General features: G+C 45.2%; 1 protein-coding gene across 2 annotated transcripts; it reads left to right on the top strand.

Moving 5' to 3' along the window:
* Positions 1–247: 247 nt before the first annotated feature.
* Positions 248–23,346, top strand: SFT2D2 (SFT2 domain containing 2). 2 transcript variants are annotated; one of them, XR_008477779.2, is made up of 9 exons: positions 248–382; positions 5,543–5,629; positions 5,856–5,941; positions 9,567–9,648; positions 11,457–11,492; positions 11,580–11,638; positions 13,884–13,913; positions 16,638–17,207; positions 18,054–19,424. XR_008477779.2 is itself a non-coding variant. In XM_002760413.6 (8 exons), exons 1-8 carry the CDS (start codon positions 320–322, stop codon positions 16,675–16,677), a joined length of 483 nt encoding a protein of 160 aa, XP_002760459.1. In that variant the 5' UTR covers positions 248–319; the 3' UTR covers positions 16,678–23,346. The 2 variants fall into 2 exon arrangements, 1 of the variants encoding a protein (XP_002760459.1); XM_002760413.6 differs by having other exon boundaries at positions 16,638–23,346.

The raw sequence follows: 23,346 nt of genomic DNA, 5'->3' as shown, positions 1-23,346 counted from the left end.
TGCCCGGAACAACAGGCAACAGGGCGAGGGAGCGCGGCCCGTTCCGGTTTGGAACACAGTGCCGGACGCCGAATTAGTGTTTGGCAACGCCTGGTGGACTTCAATCCCAGCCCCTCTGGCCTGACCCGCCTCCCGGGACCAAAACACGCCCGCGAAGGCCGGCGCGAGGCATGCCGGGCGCCCCCAGGTGGGCAGGTGCCTGGGCGGGGCGCGCCGCGGTTGGCATCCTGGCGGCTGCAGAGCACCCGGAAGAGCCAGCAACTTAGCTAGCGCAACAGGCGGCCGCGGAGGGGCCGGAGCCGGTGGGGACTGGGCCGCAATGGACAAGCTGAAGAAGGTGCTGAGCGGGCAGGACACGGAGGACCGGAGCGGCCTGTCCGAGGTGAGTGAACCCGGGAACTCGGCCCTCTCTCGCCGCGCTCCCGCCCTGCGTTCCCCGCCCGGGCCTGGGAAGCCTGCTGGGACTTGCAGGAATTTCTGGATGGCGGCTCTGCCCCTTCTCCTCCTCTTCTCCAGCACGGCTACGCGAGGAGCCCCGGGGCTGCAGTGGGCCTTCGGCCGCCGCGTCCTTTTCTGCCCCGCGCCCCTTCCTTCTGCCCCACGTCCCTTCCTTCTGCCCATCCTCCCCGACAGAGGGCCGGGCAGGAGGAAATCCCGGGACTGACCTGCGAGTGGGAGGGCAGGTGTCCCGGAGGTCGGCCCCAGCCCTACCAGCCGGGGAATGCGCTTTAGGACCGGGCAGGGCTGGAGGAAGGAGCCCTTGCTGGGTGGGTCGGGGCGCTGGACCAGGGCTGGGGTGTTGGGGTGGCGGTCCCCATCTCGCGACGTGGTTGGTAACCGCGACCCAAGCTCTGCCTTGGTTTTCTGCCCGGTTTAGTTGTAGAGTGTGACACTCCCACCCGGCCCTGTGCACATCGCCTCGTGATTGTAAAACTGCCTCCACCCTATGAGGGCAGGGATCACGTATTGTGTCTCTGTGTCCCTGTGCCCACACCTAGACTCTAGACACCCAGCGCCTCAGGAGACTGCCTGCGTGTTGATTTGTTTTATTAGAAAATATTTTCTTTCTTTTGTTTTTTTGGAGAAGGAGTCTCACTGTTGCCCAGGCTGGAGTGCAGCTGCGATCTCGGCTTACTGCAGCCTCCACCTCCTAGGTTCAAGCGATTCTCCCACCTCAGTCTCCCAAGTAGCTGGGATTACAGCCACCTGCCACCAAGCCAGGCTAATTTTTGTATTTTTACTAGAGACGAGGGTTTCACTATGTTGGCAAGCTGGTCTCGAGCCCCTGACCTCAAGTGATCCCGCTCGCCTCGGCCTCCCGAAGTGCTGGGATCACAGGTGTGAGCCATCGCGCTTGGCCTATTAGAAAAGTTTTGATAGTGCTGAAACCTGGCCGCTAATGTCCTAAGTTGTAGAACCACACAGAATGATGCATTTCTATTTTGGATGCTTTTGTCTATTGTTTTCCTTTTCAGATGACAAAATAACGTTTCTCTTCACTTTTTGGAGTATTCTTCAGCCTCCGTTCCATACCCTCCGTGAAATGCGGGTATTGAACAAGATGATATGGCCTCTTTCAACTGGAAACTGGAGTTTCCCTCTCACTTTAATCAGTATTTCTTCTGGGTTTCTCAGCAAGCTGCTTTCACCCTCGTTTGTGGTTGCTGATTTGTTTTGTTTTGTGTGATACTGGTAATTATACTTTCTCCATCACATCTCAGAATGTCAAACTTGCTCTCTGAATTACCTGGAGGGAGTAATGCTATGGGATCAAATGTTGGAGGCACTGAAGTTTAACTTGTTGACATTTCAAAACAAGTTGGTGGTTTGTTTTTAATTTGTTGCCTTTGTTAATTGGTGAAGGCCCAGGATTAATTTCACGGGTTCTTTTTTCTTGATTTCTAGCCTCTATTATGAATCTCAAGTGGAACCTCAGACTGGGCCTAAGAAAGGTCTGACTTGTAGGTTGCTGACCCTTGCTATTTAAAGCTTTATTTCCATTGACTGTCAGCAAGCCTTTATGAACAGTTGGTGCTTAAGAGGAGATACTTTCTCTCCCTGCAGACTCTTGGGAGGTGGGGTGTTGACAGTGGGATGATGCCGGTATTATTGTCTCAAAAATCATCACGAAGTACTGGGCCCACAGCTAGCGAAGTTTGCAAACATAAATGCGGAGCTTGTTTGTAACCTAAAACGGTGAATGCCTGTGTTGGATATTATGAGAAGGGCTTTAATGCGTTATGCTCAGGCACCTGTTGGATCTGTTTGAAAAAGAATAGGTGCTCATTCTTGTTCTCAAATACTTTGGTCAGCTTCCTCTTTCTGAGTGACATTTCTGTTTATAATACCATTGTATGGTACTTCCAGAGTCTTGAATTCCTGGGAAATGTTTTGTTGCTGACTGACTTCCTCTTCCATGCTTTTTACTTTAGTTTTTACTGATTAGGTCAGAACCTCCCTTAAAATATTGGTACTGATTTATTTGATTGTCTCACATTTTTCGTGGTTTGGGGGCTGCCAAAACTGGTGGATTCTGTGAGGAAATTGCTCTTTGTATGGTTAGTTGAATTCTTAGGTGCTCTTAAAAATCTCTTTAAGAGGACACTAGAAGAGTGCTTTTTACACTTTTTATTCCTTTAATGCAAACCATAAAGGTATGACTAGTTCTATTTCTTCTACCTCTCCTAGGTAGTTATAAACTTTTCATGGCAGCATCTAATTATAGCCTCATGATGAATTTCCTAATTGATACCTCATCTTCATAAATACACCTTAAATCTTTAGTTTCACTGGACTTTTTTCTGAAAGTATAGGTTTTATGTTTTTTATAAAGGATTCTGGGACAAGAAAGGTGTGAATAGTATCTGATTTTAAAGTGTGGAAATGAAGCAGTATTCCTTTCTCACCTCCTTATGGTCACCAGTCCTGTTTTTCTGAACAATTAGTTTTACTTCTTGGTAAGAGCCCCTCTTCTCTCCACATCGCAGAGTGAAAGCGACCTTGTGAATAACTGCCAGGCAGACTCCTTGTGAGCACATCGCCTGCACATTCTTCCCAGGTACTGTTTTAGCTACTCTGATTTCCCAAAGAGTACTCTAGCACAGCTTCCAGCAGTCATGCATTTACAGACATTTTATGAGTTTGTTTTCATCATTTGGCAAAAAGAAATGTTTTGCTTTCACTGAGTCCAGTTAGAAGAAGTGGAACAACAGCTTCCTCCTTCCCTGACCAAGTGTGCTTGTAAAAGAACTTGCAGCTACATGGAATGGAAAAATCCAGTGGTGAAATGCGCCCGCCATCCCTTCCATTTTGGCAAACAGTAACATTTGGATGGATTGAGCTTGAGAGACTTGGATGTGGAGTGTCACTTTCCTTTCTGAAGGTAGAAACACATTTTTGGCTGAACTGCTTCCTGTTGCCAGTGATTTTAATTTTTATGAAGGCTGGAATCTCACTGTTCTGTTGAGGTTATTTAGCAATCTAGATGTCAGAGCCAATTCAAATTTCATTTTTAACCCTATGGTTTATCGTCTTAAAGTAGAAAGGTTGAATCTTTGAAAATATCCTTGTTGATGCCATGCAGTGCTCAGGGAACCATCCGGTCCAGTCCTATTACCTCTGTTCTTCCTCCGAACAAGCCAGTCCAGTCCTACCACCGCTCTTCTTCCTCCGAACAAGCCAGGCCCATCTAGTACCACTCGTCTTCCTGTGAACAAGCCAGGCCAATCCTACTACCACTCTTTTCTTCCTATGTGCAGCTTGTTCTTTTTTCACCTTGGCAGGGTAAGTTCTCTGGTTGTTGCATGAATAGGAAGAGTGGTAGCTTCTCATTTTGCTCTGTCCTTGGTGGGAGACTAAATGGTTTAGTCAGAAGTAGCCTGACTAGATTGTCAGGGGCCGTGTACAGCCTGCTACCAGAGCATCATCACATGGCTCATTGTGGAGTCCAAGGGGGTTTGGGAAACCAGACTCCTCCAGGAGAGGTTTACCTCCGTGTAGAATGAGGTGGCTGATCTGTCAGGTCATATCACTGGCCCCTGCTGCCTGTTACCGTCCATAATTTGTGCTTGCTGTGCAGGGTCATTAGCCCAGATCCATTATATATGAATGTATAACCTGACCCAAATACCTTTCTCCTGAGTGGAGATTGAGGTAGTCTTTAGCAATACGTGCCACACCTGGGGGAGCCTCTAGTCCTTCTTTTCAAGCTTCTGGTTTGACAGGAACTCAGGAGACAGGGTTGAAAACAGATTCCTCCGTTGGAGATAGTCAAGGCTGACGGAGTTGCCAGTCTAGTGACCCTTGACTCTCTGCTACTACCTCCCCTCTTCCATCAGCCAGGTGGAAACAATGGTATAGACAACTTTGACCACATTGATAGACGGAGACTATGCTGGCCACGCAAGGTGAGCCCTGTGTGAATATACATGGCCTGGCTGCCCTGTGTGGTGTTGGTCTCTCATTGGCAGCTGTCCCTGTCCAACTGTGCCCATTTGCATCAGACTAGCAGGGTTGCCCGTGCAGACACTTGGTTGTCTTTTTTTTTTTTTGAGACGGAGTTACACTCTTGTTGCCCAGGCTGGAGTACAATGACATGATCTTGGCTCACTGCAACTTCCACGTCCTGGGTTCAAGCAATTCTCCTACCTTAGCCTCCCATTAGCTGGGATTACAGGCATGCATCACCACACCTGGCAAATTTTTTGCATTTTTAGTAGAGATAGGGTATTACCGTGTTGGTCAGGCTGGTCTCAAACTCCTGACCTCAGGTGATGAGCCTGCCTCTGCCTCCCAAAGTGTTGGGATTATAGGCATGAGCCACTGCGCCCAGCTGTTGTCATTTCTGACATGAGAAAATAACTATTGGGATCTACTCACAGGCTCTCCTGTTTCAGTAGTTGTTTTGGAACTCCTGGCTTCTCCTGAACTTTGCTCCAGGGAGGAATCAACAATGATGGTAAAGAATCAGGATGAGCAGGAGAGTAATTAATTAACCAAGATTTGTCTCACACTTGGATAAGCTGGCTGATGCCAGCACCCTGTAAGTACAACATCTGAACCGAGAGTGAGTAATGTGGGTGAGAGTTGATGTAGGAGAGGATGACCAGTGGACCAGCTGCTTGACTGCCGTCCCTTCATCTTTTCCTTATTTCCTGGGACCCTGTCTGGTGGAGCTCATGCCTTTCCAGTTGTGGTCCTTACCTTGCCTGGGCTGTGGGAAGGCTTTGGGCTACTCTAGGATTGCCTGTCTTGCCTTCTTGTTTGTGAAATGGGTTGTGCTTGAGGGAGGGAGTTTCTACCTCTGAAGATGTTCAGCTGGAGACACGGCTGTCAGCTGCTGGAGGGGAGATTCCTGTCTGCATCATAGCTTTACAACTCCGATAAGGTCTGGATTCGAAGACTTGCATTGCCTGAGTGTGTAGGATTCTGTGCTTCTTGCCTTCTCTAACACAACTTAACACTTTCTAGATTTAATTGTGCTTGCTTTGTTTTTAGTAAATGTGTGTGTATATGTAATTTTTTTTTTCTTTTACAATTTTAGGTTGTTGAGGCATCTTCGTTAAGCTGGGGTACCAGGATAAAAGGCTTCATTGCGTGTTTTGCTATAGGAATTCTCTGCTCACTGCTGGTAAGATTTCTCTCCCTCCCCTGTCTTTTCCTCCCATTCGTCTTTGCTATATATTCCCCGTTTTGCCCATCTCCTTTCCCCTTTTGCTCTTCACTAAAATGCATGGATGAGAGAAGAGGGGAATAAGAGAGGTGGGGAATGGACTTCCTGGGGCTTCCGTGAGCTCTGCTTGTGTGGTTGGGTGGGAGGGGTTGCTTATGTGCAAACACTGTGCTTTACATTCCAGGGTACTTTTCTGCTGTGGGTGCCCAGGAAGGGACTACACCTCTTCGCAGTGTTTTATACTTTTGGTAACATCGCATCAATTGGGAGGTAACTGTTTTTTTTAAAATCCAGTCTTAGCCAATCATTAGATGGGAAAATGGATATTGGTTGTACTTGAGGGAGGTAAAAGAGGATGCTTCAGTAGTTGTCAGGGATTTGGAGAGAAACAGTAGTTAGAATATGTCACATTCATCTTATTATTTCAAAACATTTTATATCTTAGTGTGTCTTTGAAACACCTGGGAGAAAGCAGTAAATAATAGTTGGCATTGTGATTCTACATATACAGGCACTGACACAGAGCAGTTGAATAATTTCAGGGTTTACAACACATTGCTCCTGCCTGCTGTATTCTTATTACTGTCAGAGATTAAGCTGATGATTTTCAGAGGGCTCATCCCTCCAGTGGCCATATGGGAAACTGGTTTCTATTTAGTGTCAGACCTTCCCAGACCTGAGTAGCAGCTCATGGGGGCAGGGAATGTAAGTGCTTCCTGTAGGTTGTGGATGCACAGACTTTCCAGGTCAAGTTCATTCACACTGATGCTTCAGTCACATTGGTACCAACAACTCCACCCTCTCCAACTGGGAGCACTGGCCTCGCCCCTACCTGAATGACCTGTAGGAACCTGAACTCAGGCATCTGTTTTCCCCTTTTTCCCTTCCCATGTGTCTCTGTAAATGGCTTCAGAGTCCTGGAGGTCCAAGCCTCCCCTCCGTGATTCCTAACCAGGGTTTGATATATACTTATCTTACTGGCTCCTTCCTCTTTGTCCTCATGGCTGTTTGTGCTTCACCGAATTGCATGCTCAGTGGGTAAGCATTGATCACACTCTGTGCTGGGCCCAGAGGATACAAAGACAAGTCCAGCTTGGTCCCTGCCAGGCAGAAAGACATATACTTCATGACATAAAAGGATATGGAAAGAGGCGTTCAAAGAGGGGCAGCTGATATGACCTCCATCAGGAAGGGTTTCCTAGAGAAGGTGATATCTGAGCTGGTCTTAGCTTTGGCCTGGATCACCCCTTATCTGAACAAGATGCCTCTGCTGGGTCTCTCTGTCTCCTCCATTGCCCCTCTCCAGGCCATTTTTGACTGAGTTGTGGAGCCATTCATTTATAGCCCTATTTTCTCGGTACAGATGAAGTCCAAACTCCTCAACACACAAACAGGCAAGCCCCTTTGAGATCTGGCTTCACTGTGGTCCCATTCCCTACCCAGTGTGCTTCCCAGCCAGGCTGAACTTCTTGCATTTCCCAAAATGTTGTTGTGCCTTTGTTAGGTTGTTTTCTGTGCCTGGAATGCTGCCCTAGCTGTACCTCCCCTGGTTTGGTAGATACTTGCTCATTTGTTAAGACCTGGCTCAAAAGCCACCTCTTCTGTGAAGCTTTTCCTGATTACCACCTCCTCTCCAGAATTGATGACCTCTTCCTTTGGGCTCTCAGTATCCCATCTGTAATTATGTGCCAGTGCAGATAGCATTTTATTACACGTACTTGTTAGGTCCGTAAGCCACTTGATAAGGGCTGCACGTGTATCTTCCTTGTCCCCATTTGTACCCAAACTTAGCTTTGTGTTTGGCTGGAAATGGGGGATGTTAAATGATCGAGTGCATGATTCTGGCCACCTGTTTAAAGCTTAATTTATTAGTGCTGATGACACTAAAATGCTGATCCTTAGAGATGTCTGTTGTTGCCTCTAAAGCTCTCTCCAATACTAACTTTTGCAGGGGGTGTGGTTTTGGGCAGACAGTGTTAAGTTATAATGTATAGTCGAGACTGAGCATAAATACATGGATGTGTTGCTTAGTCCAAAGAGCTCTTTAGCAAATCCCAATGGACTGGATTCTTCATAGGACTGAGTAGGGAAATAATAAAGGGAGCAAATTGTTATTTTCAGGGTATTTTTGGGAGTTTGTGGCTTTGCCTGTAGTCTCTTATGGTTTTGTGTATATGCTATGTTTAGTTTTTAGGACTAGCCTTGACTTGCTTCTTATTCGGTGTAGGTTAAAGAAGTATTCTCTTACTTGGGACACTTGAGATGAGAGTAAAGCCTTGAATTCAAGTTACAACTTAATGGCACTTCAAAGACAGGAAGACTTATTGGCTGGGTGTGGTGGCTCACGCCTGTAGTCCTAGCGCTTTGGGAGGCTGAGGCGGGCGGATCACCTTAGGTTGGGAGTTTGAGACCAGCCAGGACAACGTGGTAAAACCCCATCTCTACTAAAAATACAAAAATTAGCCAGGCATGGTGGCATGGGCCTGTAATCCTAGCTACTTGGAAGGCTGAGGCAGGAGAATCACTTGAACCTGGGAGAAAGAGGCTGCAGTGAGCTGAGATCATGCCACTGCACTCCAGCCTGAGTGACAGCGAGACTCTATCTCAGAAAAAAAAAAAAAGGAAGACTTATTTAAAAAAAAGTTTTATTTTTGTTGCATACTCAGTAGCAAATATCGTCTGCGAGTTGGCTTGTATTAAACACTAGCTATAATGAGCTACCACTGGAGTGACACCTCGGGACTCAGGAAGCATGACATAAAGTTGTCCCTGGCACTTCATATATTAGGCATGACAGTCTGCTTCGTGTATGATTACTCTTGCTAGCCGTTTCTCAAGTTCATTCATACAGAAAGCACGCTTGGGATGTCTTTTTCCATCCAAGTACTAACCAGGCTTGACCCTGCTTAGCTTCTGAGGTCAGACACGATCCAGCGCATTTAGGGTGGTGTGGCCATAGACTGCTGGGGATGTCTTTTTTTTGAGGCGGAGTTTTGCTCTTGTTACCCAGGCTGGAGTGCAATGGCACTATCTCGGCTCACGGCAACCTCCGCCTCCTGGGTTCAGGCAATCCTCCTGCCTCAGCCTCCTGAGTAGCTGGGATTACAGGCACGCGCCACCATGCCCAGCTAATTTTTTTTTGTATTTTTAGTAGAGACGGGTTTTCACCATGTTGACCAGGATGGTCTCGATCTCTTGACCTCGTGATCCACCCGCCTCGGCCTCCAAAAGTGCTGGGATTACAGGTGTGAGCCACCGCGCCCGGCCGGGGGTGTCTTTTAGAGCTTTGGAATTCAATAAATGGAGAGTAGAATGCTGGCTCTTTGGTAGCTGTGTGATTTTCTCATCTCTAAAATGATTTTAATACCTAACTCACAAAGTTGTTGAGAAGAAATGAGGTAATATATGTAATATCTGGCATTTAGCAAACGTTCAACAAGTTAGAATAATTCAAATCAGAATTATTCTTTGGAGATGATGAAAGAAGATGAAATGCTCTGCATTTAACCTAACCTACCTAAGCCTGTAAGATACGGTTTTTCTTCAATTTCCTGAGCCTTGTTTGTTTCCATGAGAAGGCTGTCAGGTAGGCAGGGTGGCACCTGTCAAGGAGAAGGCTTACCTAACTTAGTGGTGTGATACAACTCTACAGTCACACCCTGGTGGGGTGGCCTTGGGGAAGTAACTCTCCGGCTTTGGTGTGGTAATTGCTCCACTTTATAGGTTGGTTATTGATGGATTAAGTGAGAATAATGCACAAAATGCCCTTCAGCGCAGTGCCTGCCACAGAATAAGAGCTTTTCAAAAGTGAGCCACCATTGCCACGGAAGTCCTGGGAGGCAACTCAGTGCCTCGCGCAGTTTTGCTCTGAACGGCTCGTGCGTTTGCCTTTCAGTACCATCTTCCTCATGGGGCCGCTGAAACAGCTGAAGCGGATGTTTGAGCCTACGCGTCTGATTGCAACTATCATGGTGCTGGTAAGGTCTGCTTTTTCGCTGGACTTCTCAAATGGGAGTTTTTATTTCTGTTGTTTAGGATTTCTTTCCCTGTAAACCTAAGGACCTCTTCTCTTTTTCCTTTCAGCTTGACTCACTACCTTATTCCTATAACCATGTGGCAGAAGGGAACCCTCCACTTTACCTAATACCACGATCCCCTCCTCCCCAACTTTGTGTTTCAGTGGGTGTCAAGGTGCCACCAGTTCTTAAAAGCACCTCTAGAGGGCATTGCTTGTCAGACTAGCCAGAGTGGTAGGTGGTAGTAAGGGAGCTTTGACACCTTCCTGGTGACTGTCGAAGCCACACACAGGCCAGGGCTTAGAGGGAATAACTCAGAAACACAGGACTCATTCTCTAGGGTGGGTGTCCAGTCTTTTTTTTTTTTTTTTTTTTGAGACAGAGTTTCACTCTTGTTACCCAGGCTGGAGTGCAATGGCGCGATCTCAGCTCACTGTAACCTCCGCCTCCTGGGTTCAGGCAATTCTCCTGCCTCAGCCTCCTGAGTAGCTGGGATTACAGGCACACGCCACCATGCCCAGATAATTTTTTGTATTTTTAGTAGAGACGGGGTTTCACCATGTTGACCAGGATGGTCTCGATCTCTTGACCTCGTGATCCACCCGTCTCGGCCTCCCAAAGTGCTGGGATTACAGGCTTGAGCCACTGCGCCCGGCCAGGTGTCCAGTCTTACAGGATAGGCTCTTTATTCCTCATTATCTGATGAGGGGACTTATCACTGGTTTTCATCAGTCTTCCCAAAGTGGGAGTGGCCTCCTTATAGCCTGTCATCCTTGTTCCCTGCTCTGACAGCACTGTCTTCAGCTTTCTTATATCATCCTGTCCCATTGACCACAAATGCCTCTCATTTTTGGCCCATTCTCTTGCCTGTGGTTGTGAAAATCGTTCCAGACCTGCATTCCCTGGTCTGGAATATAACCATTCCAGAATATAACTCTGCAATGTGACTATTGCAACATTTGGAACTTGATGAACATACTTTTATTTTTAGTTTCATTTATGTAATCTCATTTGTACCAATAGGTAGGTTCTCGAAAGCTGTGACATTTGCTATTTATTTTGTGTCCTTGCAGTGTTGGGCACAATGCTGGATACAGAGAACATTTAGGACATATTTGAGTAGTTACTGTTGTAGGAGGATGGAGAGGAAAGGTGTGGCTGACTGCTCTAGCACCAGTGGTACGTGGCCAACCCCAGATGTCTGAGGCCTGGACAAGTCTCCTGTAGAAAGAGCTTTCTAAGAATGGCCTTAGGGAAAGTGTTAGGTGACATGTAAACAAATAACTGGCATGCTGGCTGTGAGATTGATATCTCATGTTAACCTTTGGCCTCGCCTGTGCTTTCTGCTCTAGAGACTAGCATTTGGCAGGAGTTAAAGTAGAGAGATTTGTATTAAGCTTACTTTGGTGCATTTGAATGAAAAGATGGATGGATGGATGAATGGGTGGGCCTGAAATATGATTTGTTTGCTGGGCAGAGGTTCTGGGAAAACTTGAAAGTAAAAGAACATCTTTCTCTTTTTAATCTATGTGAATCTTGATTGGCTAGTTTGATTTCCTGGAGATTTTTAACTATTCTGCCAAACATGCATGCTGAGGTGGGTTCACTGCTTTGAGATGAAGGATGCATTTGGGATGCTGTGAGAATCACAGACTCTGATTACCGCAGCCTAAGAAGTATTGTACCTTTGTCAAGAATAACAGGTTTTGAGGATTTTCTTTTTTCTGCCATGTTATCATTGTCATTAACTAATGTTTTCTTTCTCCTAGTTGTGTTTTGCACTTACCCTGTGTTCTGCCTTTTGGGTAAGTGCATAATTTAATTTTTCTTAATCATTTTGGCTTTTGCCCCTTGTCTCACAGTCTCCTATAACCGTACCATTATTTTTCCAGTGGCATAACAAGGGACTTGCACTTATCTTCTGCATTTTGCAGTCTGTGGCATTGACATGGTAAGTAACCTTTTAAACAGTCCTCTCCCACATAACCCACTGACTCATGTAGCCGAAGGAGATAAAACTCCCATGTTGAGGGTGGGAGAGTTAAGAAAACACAGAAGCTCTTTAATTTAAGGATTCTCAGTGACGAAAGGGAAGTCGGGCCCCAGCCCACTGCCAATAGATGGCATTAGTGGTCCTGAGTGGTCACAGGAGGCTGCTTGTTTGCCTGCTGTGGCATTCTCGCTGAACTGATGGTTGATTTTTTGAAGATGTTACAAATGTTATTAAACCACTTATATCCAGTAAGTACAAGGACAATAAAAGTATTGTAAGTGATGGTAAAAAGGCTTGTGAGTCACATAAAGGTTAACAAAAAAGGAAAGTGCTAAGAAAAATACTGAGTGTTACATATGTGATAGGGTGAATCATTTAACAGAAGGACAAAGTGAATTATTAGCAGGAGATGAGGAACAGTCACTGACGAAATGGAAAAACTCGTGTCTGTGGGCTGAAGGACCAGCATATGTGCTTAGAAGCCTGTTGGCTTTTGGTAATTCAATTGAAGAGTAGGAAATTGTAAGTCTAGAGCCAAGAGTAGTAAAAGGGCTGCTGGAGACATTTTGTGAAGCCATTAATGGGGCTTTAGGTTCATGGTCTTTTAGAGCCTGTACAACATCAGAGTGAGAGGGGTGGTGACACAGGTGGAATCTGTAGGTTCCAAGACATTCCTATAGTTTTTTCAAAGTTTATCAAGGGATGGTATCTGCCAGAACAGTTTTAGTATAGATGTGACTCACCTATTTTTTTTGGGGAAAAAAAAGTTTGCTATAATGCAAAGAAAAAGGATTATAAACATTTTAAAGTTCCCAAGAATTAGTTAACTCCTATTTGGTGGAAATGAATCTTGAAACTGTAATCTTAACTCCCATCCCTCCCTCTAGCAATTTTGGACTTTTGAATAAATATAGTTTCAAATTGCCTTTTGGAGTCTGTACCTGGTAAGTGTAAGATTTGGAGAAGGTTGGTAGTGTGATTTTTTTTCAATGACATGCACATTTGATTGGTAGACTGTTTATATTTTGATTTTCTACTAGGGCAGAAATTGGTACCCACATACACACACCTTGCTTTGCTTATAGACTGATTTTGTAGCCAGTTTCAAAGGTTCAGCATTCATACGGGCTCAGATGGATGGTGATATTCCCTTTAACACCAACACATTCTGACTGTGTTTGCTTTTCTAAGGGCTGACCAACTTAGTCTGTCTGACACACAGTCACTGGTTCTTTAGCGTTATGGAGCCTCTTCCTTGTACGGTTCGCTTCTAAGTGACAGGACTGACCTAACTGGGATTTCCCAAGATACCTTTAGACTTACTACATTTTTACCCGTAGAGTAGCCGGCCACATTTCTTTGTTTTCTTCTTTCCTGTTCTCTTTTCTCTTCTTTTAAAATTAATAGGAGTGAGCAGAAAATTTATCCCCATTGGGAAGAAGCTAAATTCTGTTTAGAATTTGTAAAATGTTAGGAGTTCAACTGTGCCAAGTGTGGGTGGCTCACACTGTAATTCCCAACACTTTGAGGAGCTGAGGTGGGAGGATTGCTTGAAGCCAGGAGTTCGAGACGAGCCTGGGCAACATAGCAAGACCTGGTCTCTGCAAAAAAAATAAAAATAAAAAAATAAAAATTAGCCATGCATGGTGGCACATACTTGTAGTCCCAGCAACTCTGGAGGCTGAGGCAGGGGGACTGCTTGAGCCTAGAAGTTCAAGGCTACAGTGAGCTGTGATTGAGCCACTGTATTCCAGCAGCCTAGGTGACAGAGCACGACCCTGTCTCAAAAAAAAAAAAAAAAAAAAAAGCTCGGCTATTCTGGGTTTTATTTGATACTTTTTCAGAATAGAGCTGCTGTGCCTTCTGGGTATGGGGAATCTGCCTGTTTTAGGTGATTGCTGCTAGCTCAAGATTATAGCAGTACTGCAGTGAGGCTTAGGTCATAGGGGTTATCTCCACATGAACCTTTTGCCCTCCTTCTGTGGCTACCTGTCTGTACATCATGGCATAGTGTGTGTGTCTGGGTGCACGTGTACATGCACATGCGTGGGCCTTTGTGTGCACATGTTCACCCCCCCCAGGCCGTGGATGGGAGAGGGTCTGGATAAATCACTGCAGGTGTTCTTACAGCTCAGAAGCCCATTCCGCCGGATAATCTACGCCCTTCATCTCATTTGACCCTTCGTTTTGTTTTTCATTATAGGTATAGCCTTTCCTTCATACCATTTGCAAGGTAAGACTGTATTTGGAAACATGATTTCTGTCATTCCTTTTAATTTAGAGTGTGCTTTCAGAGAGTACATCTTGTTTTATTTATCTGTGCTAAAATCTTTTGAGCCAAATAGACAAATATTATACATCTCATGTATAGATTAATAAGTTAAAGGTCACCCCACCATCCACTCTAATTATACGGCTATGATGGATGTTTACCCAGGTACACCAATTTCTGATGCTGTGAACCTTCTACTCTCATATATGGTGCATATATGCACATTATTACTCTTAACCTGTAGCTTTGAGTAGGGTTTTCTTTTATAAAGGTGAATATCACTTTGATCACTAAGATATGGAGGGATCTCAATTTGTGCTTGTTTTCTTGCAGTATCCCACTGATGGGAAAGTTTCACAAGAGTTTAAAAGACAGAATAAGCAGTACCAGGGCTTCCTAACTAGCAGTGTGACCTCGAGCAGCTCTCTTGACCCCTCTGGCCTCAGAGCACTGATAAGTAGACTGAGTTGGTCTAGATCATCTCCAGAGGCCTCTCTTAGTTCTGAAATTCTAATGCATGTTCAATGATGGACCTTTCAAAATTAGCTGCATGATCTTTGCCTCTGACTTTGTTCTAGTGCAACTGTTTAACTTATATTGTTTTTTAAAATCATTACCTGTTAGTTAAAAACAAGCTTTAAAAAAAAACTCTACTGAAGAAATGAAAAATTATGCATGACTTGAGAAGGAGGAAGAGCAATCTTGTCTTACGAATTCCAAGACGGTTACTGACAGTGATTTGAAAGTGCCGAGGAGTGATTGGATGTGAAGTTAATAAGCCCTTCAAGTGAAAGACAGCTGGGTGGCTCTGTTGATAGATTCTAGGAGGGTAACAGTTATGAAATACTCCATGCAGACCTGGCTGGTTTTGGGGGCTGGTGGCTTGTCTGAGAAGAATATGGGCAGGGATGTCCTGGGAAGCTAGATTTTTATGTGAAGTAAGCCAGAGTCCATCGTAGCTGAGCATCCAATCAGATATTGATCAGCCTGCCAACATTTGAATGTATCTTGGTCCCTGAACCAGCTACATAATTTGTAGGGCCCAGTGTAAAATAAAAAATGTGGGCTGCTTGTTTAAAAATGATTAAGAATTTCAAGACTGCAACATCAAGGCATTGAGCCCAATGTGGATCCTTCTAAGTATGGGGCCAATGCAGTTGCACAGGTCCCATTTGTGAAACTTGCTTGGAGTCATTTGTCAGAGCTTCAGGCTTGATCTGGATTGGCTTGTATAAAATTTATGTACAAGTGATCAATAGAACGATGGAATTTTATTTGAGATGGTGAGTTTCATGTGCCGAGCAGATGAATTACTCCTGTAGTACAGAGGGAATCACAGTGTTAGGTCCCCACCCCTTTTTTTGAGTTAGAGACGCACTCTGCTGCCCAGGCTGGAGTGCAGTGGTGCGATCTCAGCTCACTGCAACCTCCAACCTCCTGGGTCAAGCTATTCTCCTGCCTCAGCCTCTTGAGTAGCTGGGGTTACAGGCACACACCACACCCGGCTAATTTTTTGTATTTTTAGTAGAGATGAAGTTTCACCATGTTGGCTAGGCTGGTCTCGAATTTCTGACCTCAAGTGATCTGCCCGCCTTAGCCTCCCAAAGTGCTGGGGTTACAGGTGTGAACTGCAGCACCCAGCCCCACCCTTCTGTTTATAAGTTGCCTTAGAATAGCTTTTCCCACAGTGTTCCATGGAAATAGTGTTTCTGTGGAAGAAAAAAGTTCTGTGATCAAGTAAGTTTGAAAAACAGGTTAAGCAAAATTAGGTAGGTTCCTCTTTGCTTGGCTTGCTAGATCCTTCCATATGCTATGTGAGCTGCCATGAGGGGGACTTATGTGGCCATAAAACCCTTCCTGTGTAGAGACTCTTTTAGGACTTCAGTACAGAGTGTATGTCTCAAGAAATGCTGCCCTGGAATCTTGATACTAAAATGCAGTGCCTACTCATGGAATGCATCCATTCACCTCTCCCTCCCTCATGTGACTTCCCAGCATCTAGTGCAGCACTGTTGAGAACGTGGAACGGAGCTGGGGTATGAGAAGCATAGTGCCACATTGCACAGTGTGGTGTGGTGGTGGAAATGGAGGTGCCTGCTTGTGTAGAATAGTAATTTCTTGAACACCAACTCTTCTTGCACACTCTACACCGAATTTCAAGGAGTGAATACCTCTGATAAGGCTAATACAGTGTATTAATAAGTGCTCAGGAGCCATAGTGACCTCACTGTGTTAGGGAGCTCCCGTAAGGCGTCCCTTAAAAATTTTCTGCTGCCTACTTAGAATGAAGAAAGGTCCCACTTAATTGATTTAATGCTGTCAGTGCATTCTGTGATTTTTGGCTGATATTAAAGTGCAGTAGTCCTGACTGATTTCTTAGTTTCTGACAATCTATATTATCTTTTTCTCTGATTATGATGGCTGTTCTCATAATCAGACTGTAGGGTAAGTGAGGACATCCCGTCTTATAGATGAGGAATTTGAAACTCAAACAGGACAAAGAACTTTCCCAGGAGAGTACTACTAATAAATGTTGAAGCTGCAGTTTGATGCTACGTGGGTCTGATCTTTCAGTCTAGGTACTTTCTACTCTGCAGCTTCCACTCTGGGTGCCCAGGAAGCTCTAAAGGAGGAGGGCCTTTGGGGTGATGACGTCCCACCATCTTTGTGTCTTTTCTTTCCTAGGGATGCTGTGAAGAAGTGTTTTGCCGCATGTCTTGCATAATTCATGGCCAGTTTTGCGAAGCTTTGGAAGGCACTATGGACAGAAGCTGGTGGACAGTTTTGTAAATATCTTCTAAACCTCTGTCTTACAGACATGTGCCTTTTATCCTGCAGCAATGTGTTGCTTGTGATTCGAACATTTGAGGGTTACTTTTGGAAGCAACAAGATATTCTCGAACCTGAATGTCAGTAGCACAGGCTGAGAAGTGGATTCTGTATCTTGTGGAGTGGAATCTTCCCATGTACCTGTTTCCTCTCTGGATGTTATCCCACTGAATTCCCATGAATACACACCTGTTAAGCAGCAGCAGATAAGCCTTGGGTGCCAGTGATTCCCAGGTGGCAAAAAGCAACGCCATCAGAGATCACAGGGGAGCAACAGTAAGGGACAGAAATTTGGGGTCAACTTGTCCCTCAGCATGGAAACCAGCACCTCTGTCCTGCATAGAGCCTGCATGCTTCTACTCTGGCATCTGAGAACGAATGACTCTGCCTTACACAAGCTCATGGAGAGCCTGGCCAGGCAGTGAGGTAGATTATAAGCACTTTTTGGTGGTTTATGCTGTTTCTGAATCTGAACCTAAGCATTCTTGGTGTTCTGATTCTATGCCTGACTGTGGAATGTATTTTCTGACATTTGGTGCAGACTCTTTTTCTCTTGGGTTTTATTTCCTGTCCCTCCCTCCTCCTCCCAACATACCTTTCTCTCTGACCTCCAGGCACTAGATGAAGAAAGAACAGAGCAGCAGCAGGGAACACTGCTATTTCTTTTTGGACAAGAGCCCATAGGAGGTGAAAAATCTTGCTGCTCTCAGCTGTATTTTTTTCTTCATTATTTATAAATGTTTGCTTTTAAACTGATTTTATTTTCCTTTCTTCCCTGGAGCTAGGCCAGGGAAGAGTGGGTGGGAAGGCAGATCCCTGCTGTGCGGCCAGCAGGAAGTAGGCACGCCTGCCCAGTGACCTTTAAATAGTCCCAGTGTTTGCACTTCAGCCTGTGCTGGGGAGGATCCCTTAGACTGCAGTTGGTCCCATATCAGCCTGATGCCTAACCTACAAAGTGCTTTTATGTACATGATCTTTTCTGGTTCTTACGGAGAGTCTTGTGAAGAAGCAGGGATTGTTACTCCACTGTGTAGTCAAGGAAATCAAGGCCCACGTTAGTTTTTGGATCTACCCAAAGCCACAGCGTCAGCCTCCTTCATGACCCAGTGCTTCCTGGCCTGTCTCTGATTGTGCCTCCTGTAACTGCCTGTGACTGTTTCCCTCATTTTCATCAGCCAAGCGGTCTCCTAGCCGGCCCTCCCTGCCCATCTGTTTTGGAAGCTTCTTTCTGGATCTGCAGGATGTTCACTGTTCCCTTGTGTTCCCTTTCAGCTCCTCCTCATTGCGTGACCACCATCAGTGCCCTGTCTTGTCAGCCAGCGTTCCTGGCCCTCCAGGACCTCCAAAGTCACCCAACAAATGACATTTATCTGGATTGCCTTTCTGCTTTTTGCCCACGGCCAACCGGTCCACTAGGGCTCCTCCTCTGTTACCTCTAAACCAAAGGAAGTAGCCTGCTGGCTGTCCCCTTGCTTGTGGCTAATTGCTGAACCTTTCTTTGTTCTATTGTGGCTAAGAACTCAGACTGACTGGTCTCTCCTTTTTTGGTCTTTTCTGAGACAGAGTCTTGCTCTGTCACCCAGGCTGGAGTGCAGTGGCATGATCTTGGCTCACTGCAACCTCTGCTTCCTGAGTTCAAGCAATTCTTCTGCCTCAGCCTCCCAAGGAGCTGGGATTACAAGCATCTGCCACCACGCCTACCTAATTTTGGTTTGTTTTTTTTTTTGAGACGGAGTTTCGCTCCTGTTACCCAGGCTGGAGTGCAATGGTGCGATCTCGGCTCACCGCAACCTCTGCCTCCTGGGTTCAGGCAATTCTCCTGCCTCAGCCTCCTGAGTAGCTGGGATTACAGGCACGCGCTAATTTTTTGTATCTTTAGTAGAGACGGGGTTTCACCATATTGACCAGGATGGTCTCGATCTCTCATGATCCACCTGCCTCGGCCTCCCAAAGTGCTGGGATTACAGGTGTGAGCCACCGCACCCTGCCCTAATTTTGGTATTTTTAATGGAGACAGGGTTTCACCATGTTGGCCAGGCTGGTCTGGAACACCTGACTTCAGGTGATCCGCCTACCTCGGCCTCCCAACATGCTGGGATTACAGTTGTGAGCCACTGTGTCCTGCTGGTCTTCTCTGCTGAGGCTGGGGAGGTGTGAACAGGCCTGATGGGGCCAGAGGGAGGAGCTGGTCTTCCCAGGTCCTTTCTAGGCTGTTGAGGGCACCCAGTCATATGCTCAGGTCCCTAACCTGCCTGCAGTCAGGAAAGGAAATTTGATGCTAGGCTTTTGTGGGATTCTTTCACATCCCAGGTGCCTCTTGGAGCCCAGATTTCAGAAGGGCTGTGGTATCAGAAGGGGCATGGAGGAGGTGAGGAGTGCTTATGGTTCCTTTTCTTTAGAACTGGTATGAGCGTTGGCTGAGCTCCAGCAGCTTGGAATAAGACACCTAGAAGGCAGACTTCTCCATGTACTTCTTTTTTTTTTTTTGAGACAAAGTCTTGCTCTGTTGCCCAGGCTGGAGTGCAATGGCACAGTCTCGGCTCACTGTAACCTCTGCCTTTGGGTTCAAGCGATTCTCGAGCCTCAGCTTCCCAAGTAGCTAGAACTATAGGCATGTGCTACCCTGCCCGGCTAATTTTTGTATTTTTAGTAGAAATGGGGTTTCACCATGTTGGCCAGGCTGGTCTCAAACTCCTGACCTCAAATGGTCCACCTGCCTTGGCATCCCAAAGCGTAGGGATTACAGGCGTGAGCCACTGTGTCCTGCCCCTCCGTGTCCTTTTTAATGGCTGGATTGACTTGGTGGGACATGAGGCCAAGGTACCTTTTAAGATGCCACCAGGGCTGTATAGCATAGTAGTAGTGAATGTAGGCTTTGAAGTCAGATGCATCTGAGTGTGAGCTGTGGCTAGGCATATTAGTTGTGTCATATGGAAAAGTTACATAACCTCTGGTTCCTCAGTTCATCTGTTTGAAAATTGTGGGAATAACAATTCCTGCCGGGTCTTTGCAAGATGTCAGTGAGACATGCAAGTGCTTAGAATAGGGTCCGGCATAAGTAGAGTCTCAGTAGAGTGGGTGTTATTTAATCCCAGAAATAACTGACAGCTTTGGAAAGTGAGAGTGAATGTCTCAGATCATTAATTTATCTAACAGATACTTATCTAGTACTATGTGCCCGGCCCTGTGGACACTGCCATGTTTTTGTCTCATTCATATTCACAATGACTGCCCAGTCAATGGTCAGAGGATGGATTGCCTCCATCCTCTGAGAGGGTAAAGCGCCAATTCCACACCCCACCAGTGGAGGTGTCAGGGAGGTGTTCTTGGCAGATGGGTCTTGTAGAAAGGCTTCTGCTTTGCTTTCACTCACGGCCTGGGGCCAGTTTGCTCAGACAGCTCCTGTCAGGACACCATGGGCAACTTTTGCATGACCCTGCCTCCCAGGTCTTCCTAAATTTTCCCTTAAGTTGCTTTATTCTTTAGTTGTTTCTCTACTTGTTTTTGTTAGACTGTGGGAGGAAGAGATCCATTTCAAATCTACTGAAACCTGTTACTAAGCAACAGCAGTGTTAAAAGCAACCTGATGGGTGAGTAAAGAATTAGGGTTTCAGACCTGTGGTTGATAATGGTCTCTATTTACCTGCTGCCCTGCATTCCTTCCTCTTCAATTCACTGCTGGGTGAAGGAGGGATTGCTGCATTTTGGAAGTTAAGTCAACCAGTAAGGTGACTCTTGCAGATGGGAATGTGGTGCTCAGCCAGCCGTGTGGAAGCACTGTCCTGGCACGATCTGCCCCAGGCTGTTGGCTCCCTGAATGCTATCTTGGGAGGAGCACTGCCCTTCAGATCAGGAGACACAGCTTCCAGTCTCCTCTCCCCCTTCTCCCAGTCCCTCTGAGGCTGCTTGTTGGGTATCGGGCTGGCTGGCTGTGTACTAACTCACTCCTGTCTCCTGTCTCATTAACTGAAAGGCATCCCCGTTTGCAGGATGGGCTCAAAGGGAGCCTTCAGTTCTGCTCCTCTGCATGGCGGTGACTCAGACCCCAGCTCAGGGTAGATACCCTTCTTGTCTCTGGGAAGAGCGAAACGTGTCCCAGGTTAGCATTTTCACTGGGTTGATTATCTCAGTTGCTGGAGCATCTGTGTATCACCCTTATGGGATGACTTTGTGAATTATCTGTCTGAGTGCCACCTCCCTTCTACCCTAATCATGGCATGCTCAGGGAGCCAGAGAGAAAATCATGAAACGCATTCCAAATAAAATCACTTTTTGGCTAGGTGTGGTGACTCACACCTGTAATTCCAGCACTTTGGGAGGCTGAGGTGGGTGGATCCCTTGAGGCCAGAAGTTCAAGACCAACCTGACCAACATGATGAAACCCCATCTCTACAAAAACACACAAAAAAATTAGCTGGTCTAGCTGGCACATACCTACAATCTCAGCTACTTGGGAGGGAGGCTGAGGCACGAGAATTGTTTGAACCCAGGAGGTGGAAATTGCAGTGAGCTGAGATTGCACTCCTGAACTCCAGCCTAAGCAATAGAGTGAGACTGTCTCAAAATAAATAAATAAATAAATAAATAAAATCACGTTTTTTTTGGAGGGGGGGAGATGGAGTTTTGCTCTCGTTACCGAGGCTGGAGTGCAATGGCATGATCTCAGCTCACCACAACCTCCACCTCCTGGGTTCAAGCAATTCTCCTGCCTCAACCTCCCGAGTAGCTGGGACTACAGGTGTGCGCCACCACGCCCAGCTAGTTTTTGTAAAAAAAAAAAAAAAAAAATCACTTTTTAATATTTCTGTTAAAATGGATGATAAGGGACCATATTTTAAAGTCTGAAGGATCTGGCTTGGCTTCTGCTTTTGATAGCCCTATGAAAGTGACAAGTGTTGCATCATGAGACTTCTGGGATGAATTGGGAAATTGAAGGGCAGCCTTGTGGCTGTGAATTCTGTTTCTATGAGACCTTCTATACCAGGCTTTATCTTCTCTTTGCTCAGATAACTTCTGACCTAGAGTTGACTGTAGGATTATAAACAGTTTAAAATACCTGTTCTTAAAACCCTGATTTTCAGCATCCAGATTTTTAAGAATCAGTGTTTATCAAAGATACGTGAAGCCATTTTCTAGAGTTTTGTCATAGTTTTTTTCTTAATTTAAAAATCTTAAGTTTTTTTGGGTAAGCCTAAGATGTCCAGTAGTTTATTTGCAGATGGCATTTAAAAAAAGTCAATAGATGTTAACCTGAAGTTAAATACAGATTTGTGTCTGTGTAACTCTTGGTAAGATATAGAAAAACCTGTAAGTCTAAATTTTTTGGAAATTTCTATTTTAGAAGTTGGTTGGGAGGTAAAATTGTGTGACTTTACCTTCTGGTTACTAGTGTTACAGTTAAGAAGCAAGTGTGGTGAAGTCTGCTTGATCTGGGTTCACTCAGGTAGGGTATTTAGTTCCACTTTGGTTATTTTCACTTCCACCCTAAACTCATAGTCCCTGACACTTAAGCTTTGTCCTTGGCTTACCAGTTTTTGTTGCAGCGAGATACATGCGGAGTCGCAGAGCCTTTGTTTATATAAATTGACAAAAAATTACATCCTTTTCTATCAGGAGTAGATAAACTGATAATGGGCTTAGATATGTACAAAATGATTTTCTGTAGATAGGATGATCTGAAGCCATGAGTCCACTAGACAGGAGAAACTTTGCTGTTTAAAATGAAAGGTCTTTAGGATCTGGAATAATTTGCTAAAAAAATAAAATGAAAGGTCAGTTCATAGCATTGTCGCGAATGTTGATACATAGTCACAAGAAAGTAATGCCGCTGCATTTAATAAACAGCCGCAAACAGAAGGACAACCAGTCCCTGATATGAATGGACTGGCTACCTGGACATAACATTCTTGTGAGGCATCCTTAAAGGACAAATTGCATCTGGTATCGGGGCGAATGTTGCTCTGTGCCTGTTGAATGTCCATGCTACAAGAAGTTATGAGCCTTGTTCTAAGTACAAATGAACCTTGTGTTTGTGTCATCTCCTAAGGGAGAGGGATAGTTTACATTCAATTTTTTGGTCTTTCTGCTATGAAAGGTTTATTTTGCCTCTGTCAATGTGTTTGCTTGACTTAACAACCTTAAGTAAGGAAAGGGAAAAAACAGCCCTCTGAACTCTGATCTTTTGATACTTCTGTTATTTTTGATTGTGAAGTTGGGAGTGAGGACATTCAAAAGCCCATGTTGAATTTATATGCCTTTACAATATTGTGCCTGTTTTAAAATGATGAGCTTTTAAGACACTTTGTTTAAACATGAGTCCATTTTTGTAATTGTATAAATACTCATAACAAATTTTGAATGCGACCGATTGTGTAACTGAATTTTTGTGTCCAAAAATATATTCTTGAGTACTTTTCCTACCTTGAAAATCTATTTCATTTAATATTGTTTTATTTATGCTAACTTAACTTTAAAAAGAATGTTGCTAAGCTGTCTCTCCCCATCGCAATTGTTACTTTTTATGCTTTTTTCTTCAATAAATGATAGTATTATGATCTTTAATAAA

The sequence above is a fragment of the Callithrix jacchus genome, chromosome 18 (genome assembly GCF_049354715.1).
Source record: "Callithrix jacchus isolate 240 chromosome 18, calJac240_pri, whole genome shotgun sequence".
NCBI classification, from domain to species: Eukaryota; Metazoa; Chordata; class Mammalia; order Primates; family Cebidae; genus Callithrix; species Callithrix jacchus.
The sequence above is the reverse complement of the archived record's forward strand: the minus strand, read 5'-3'. Positions and strand labels throughout refer to the sequence as shown.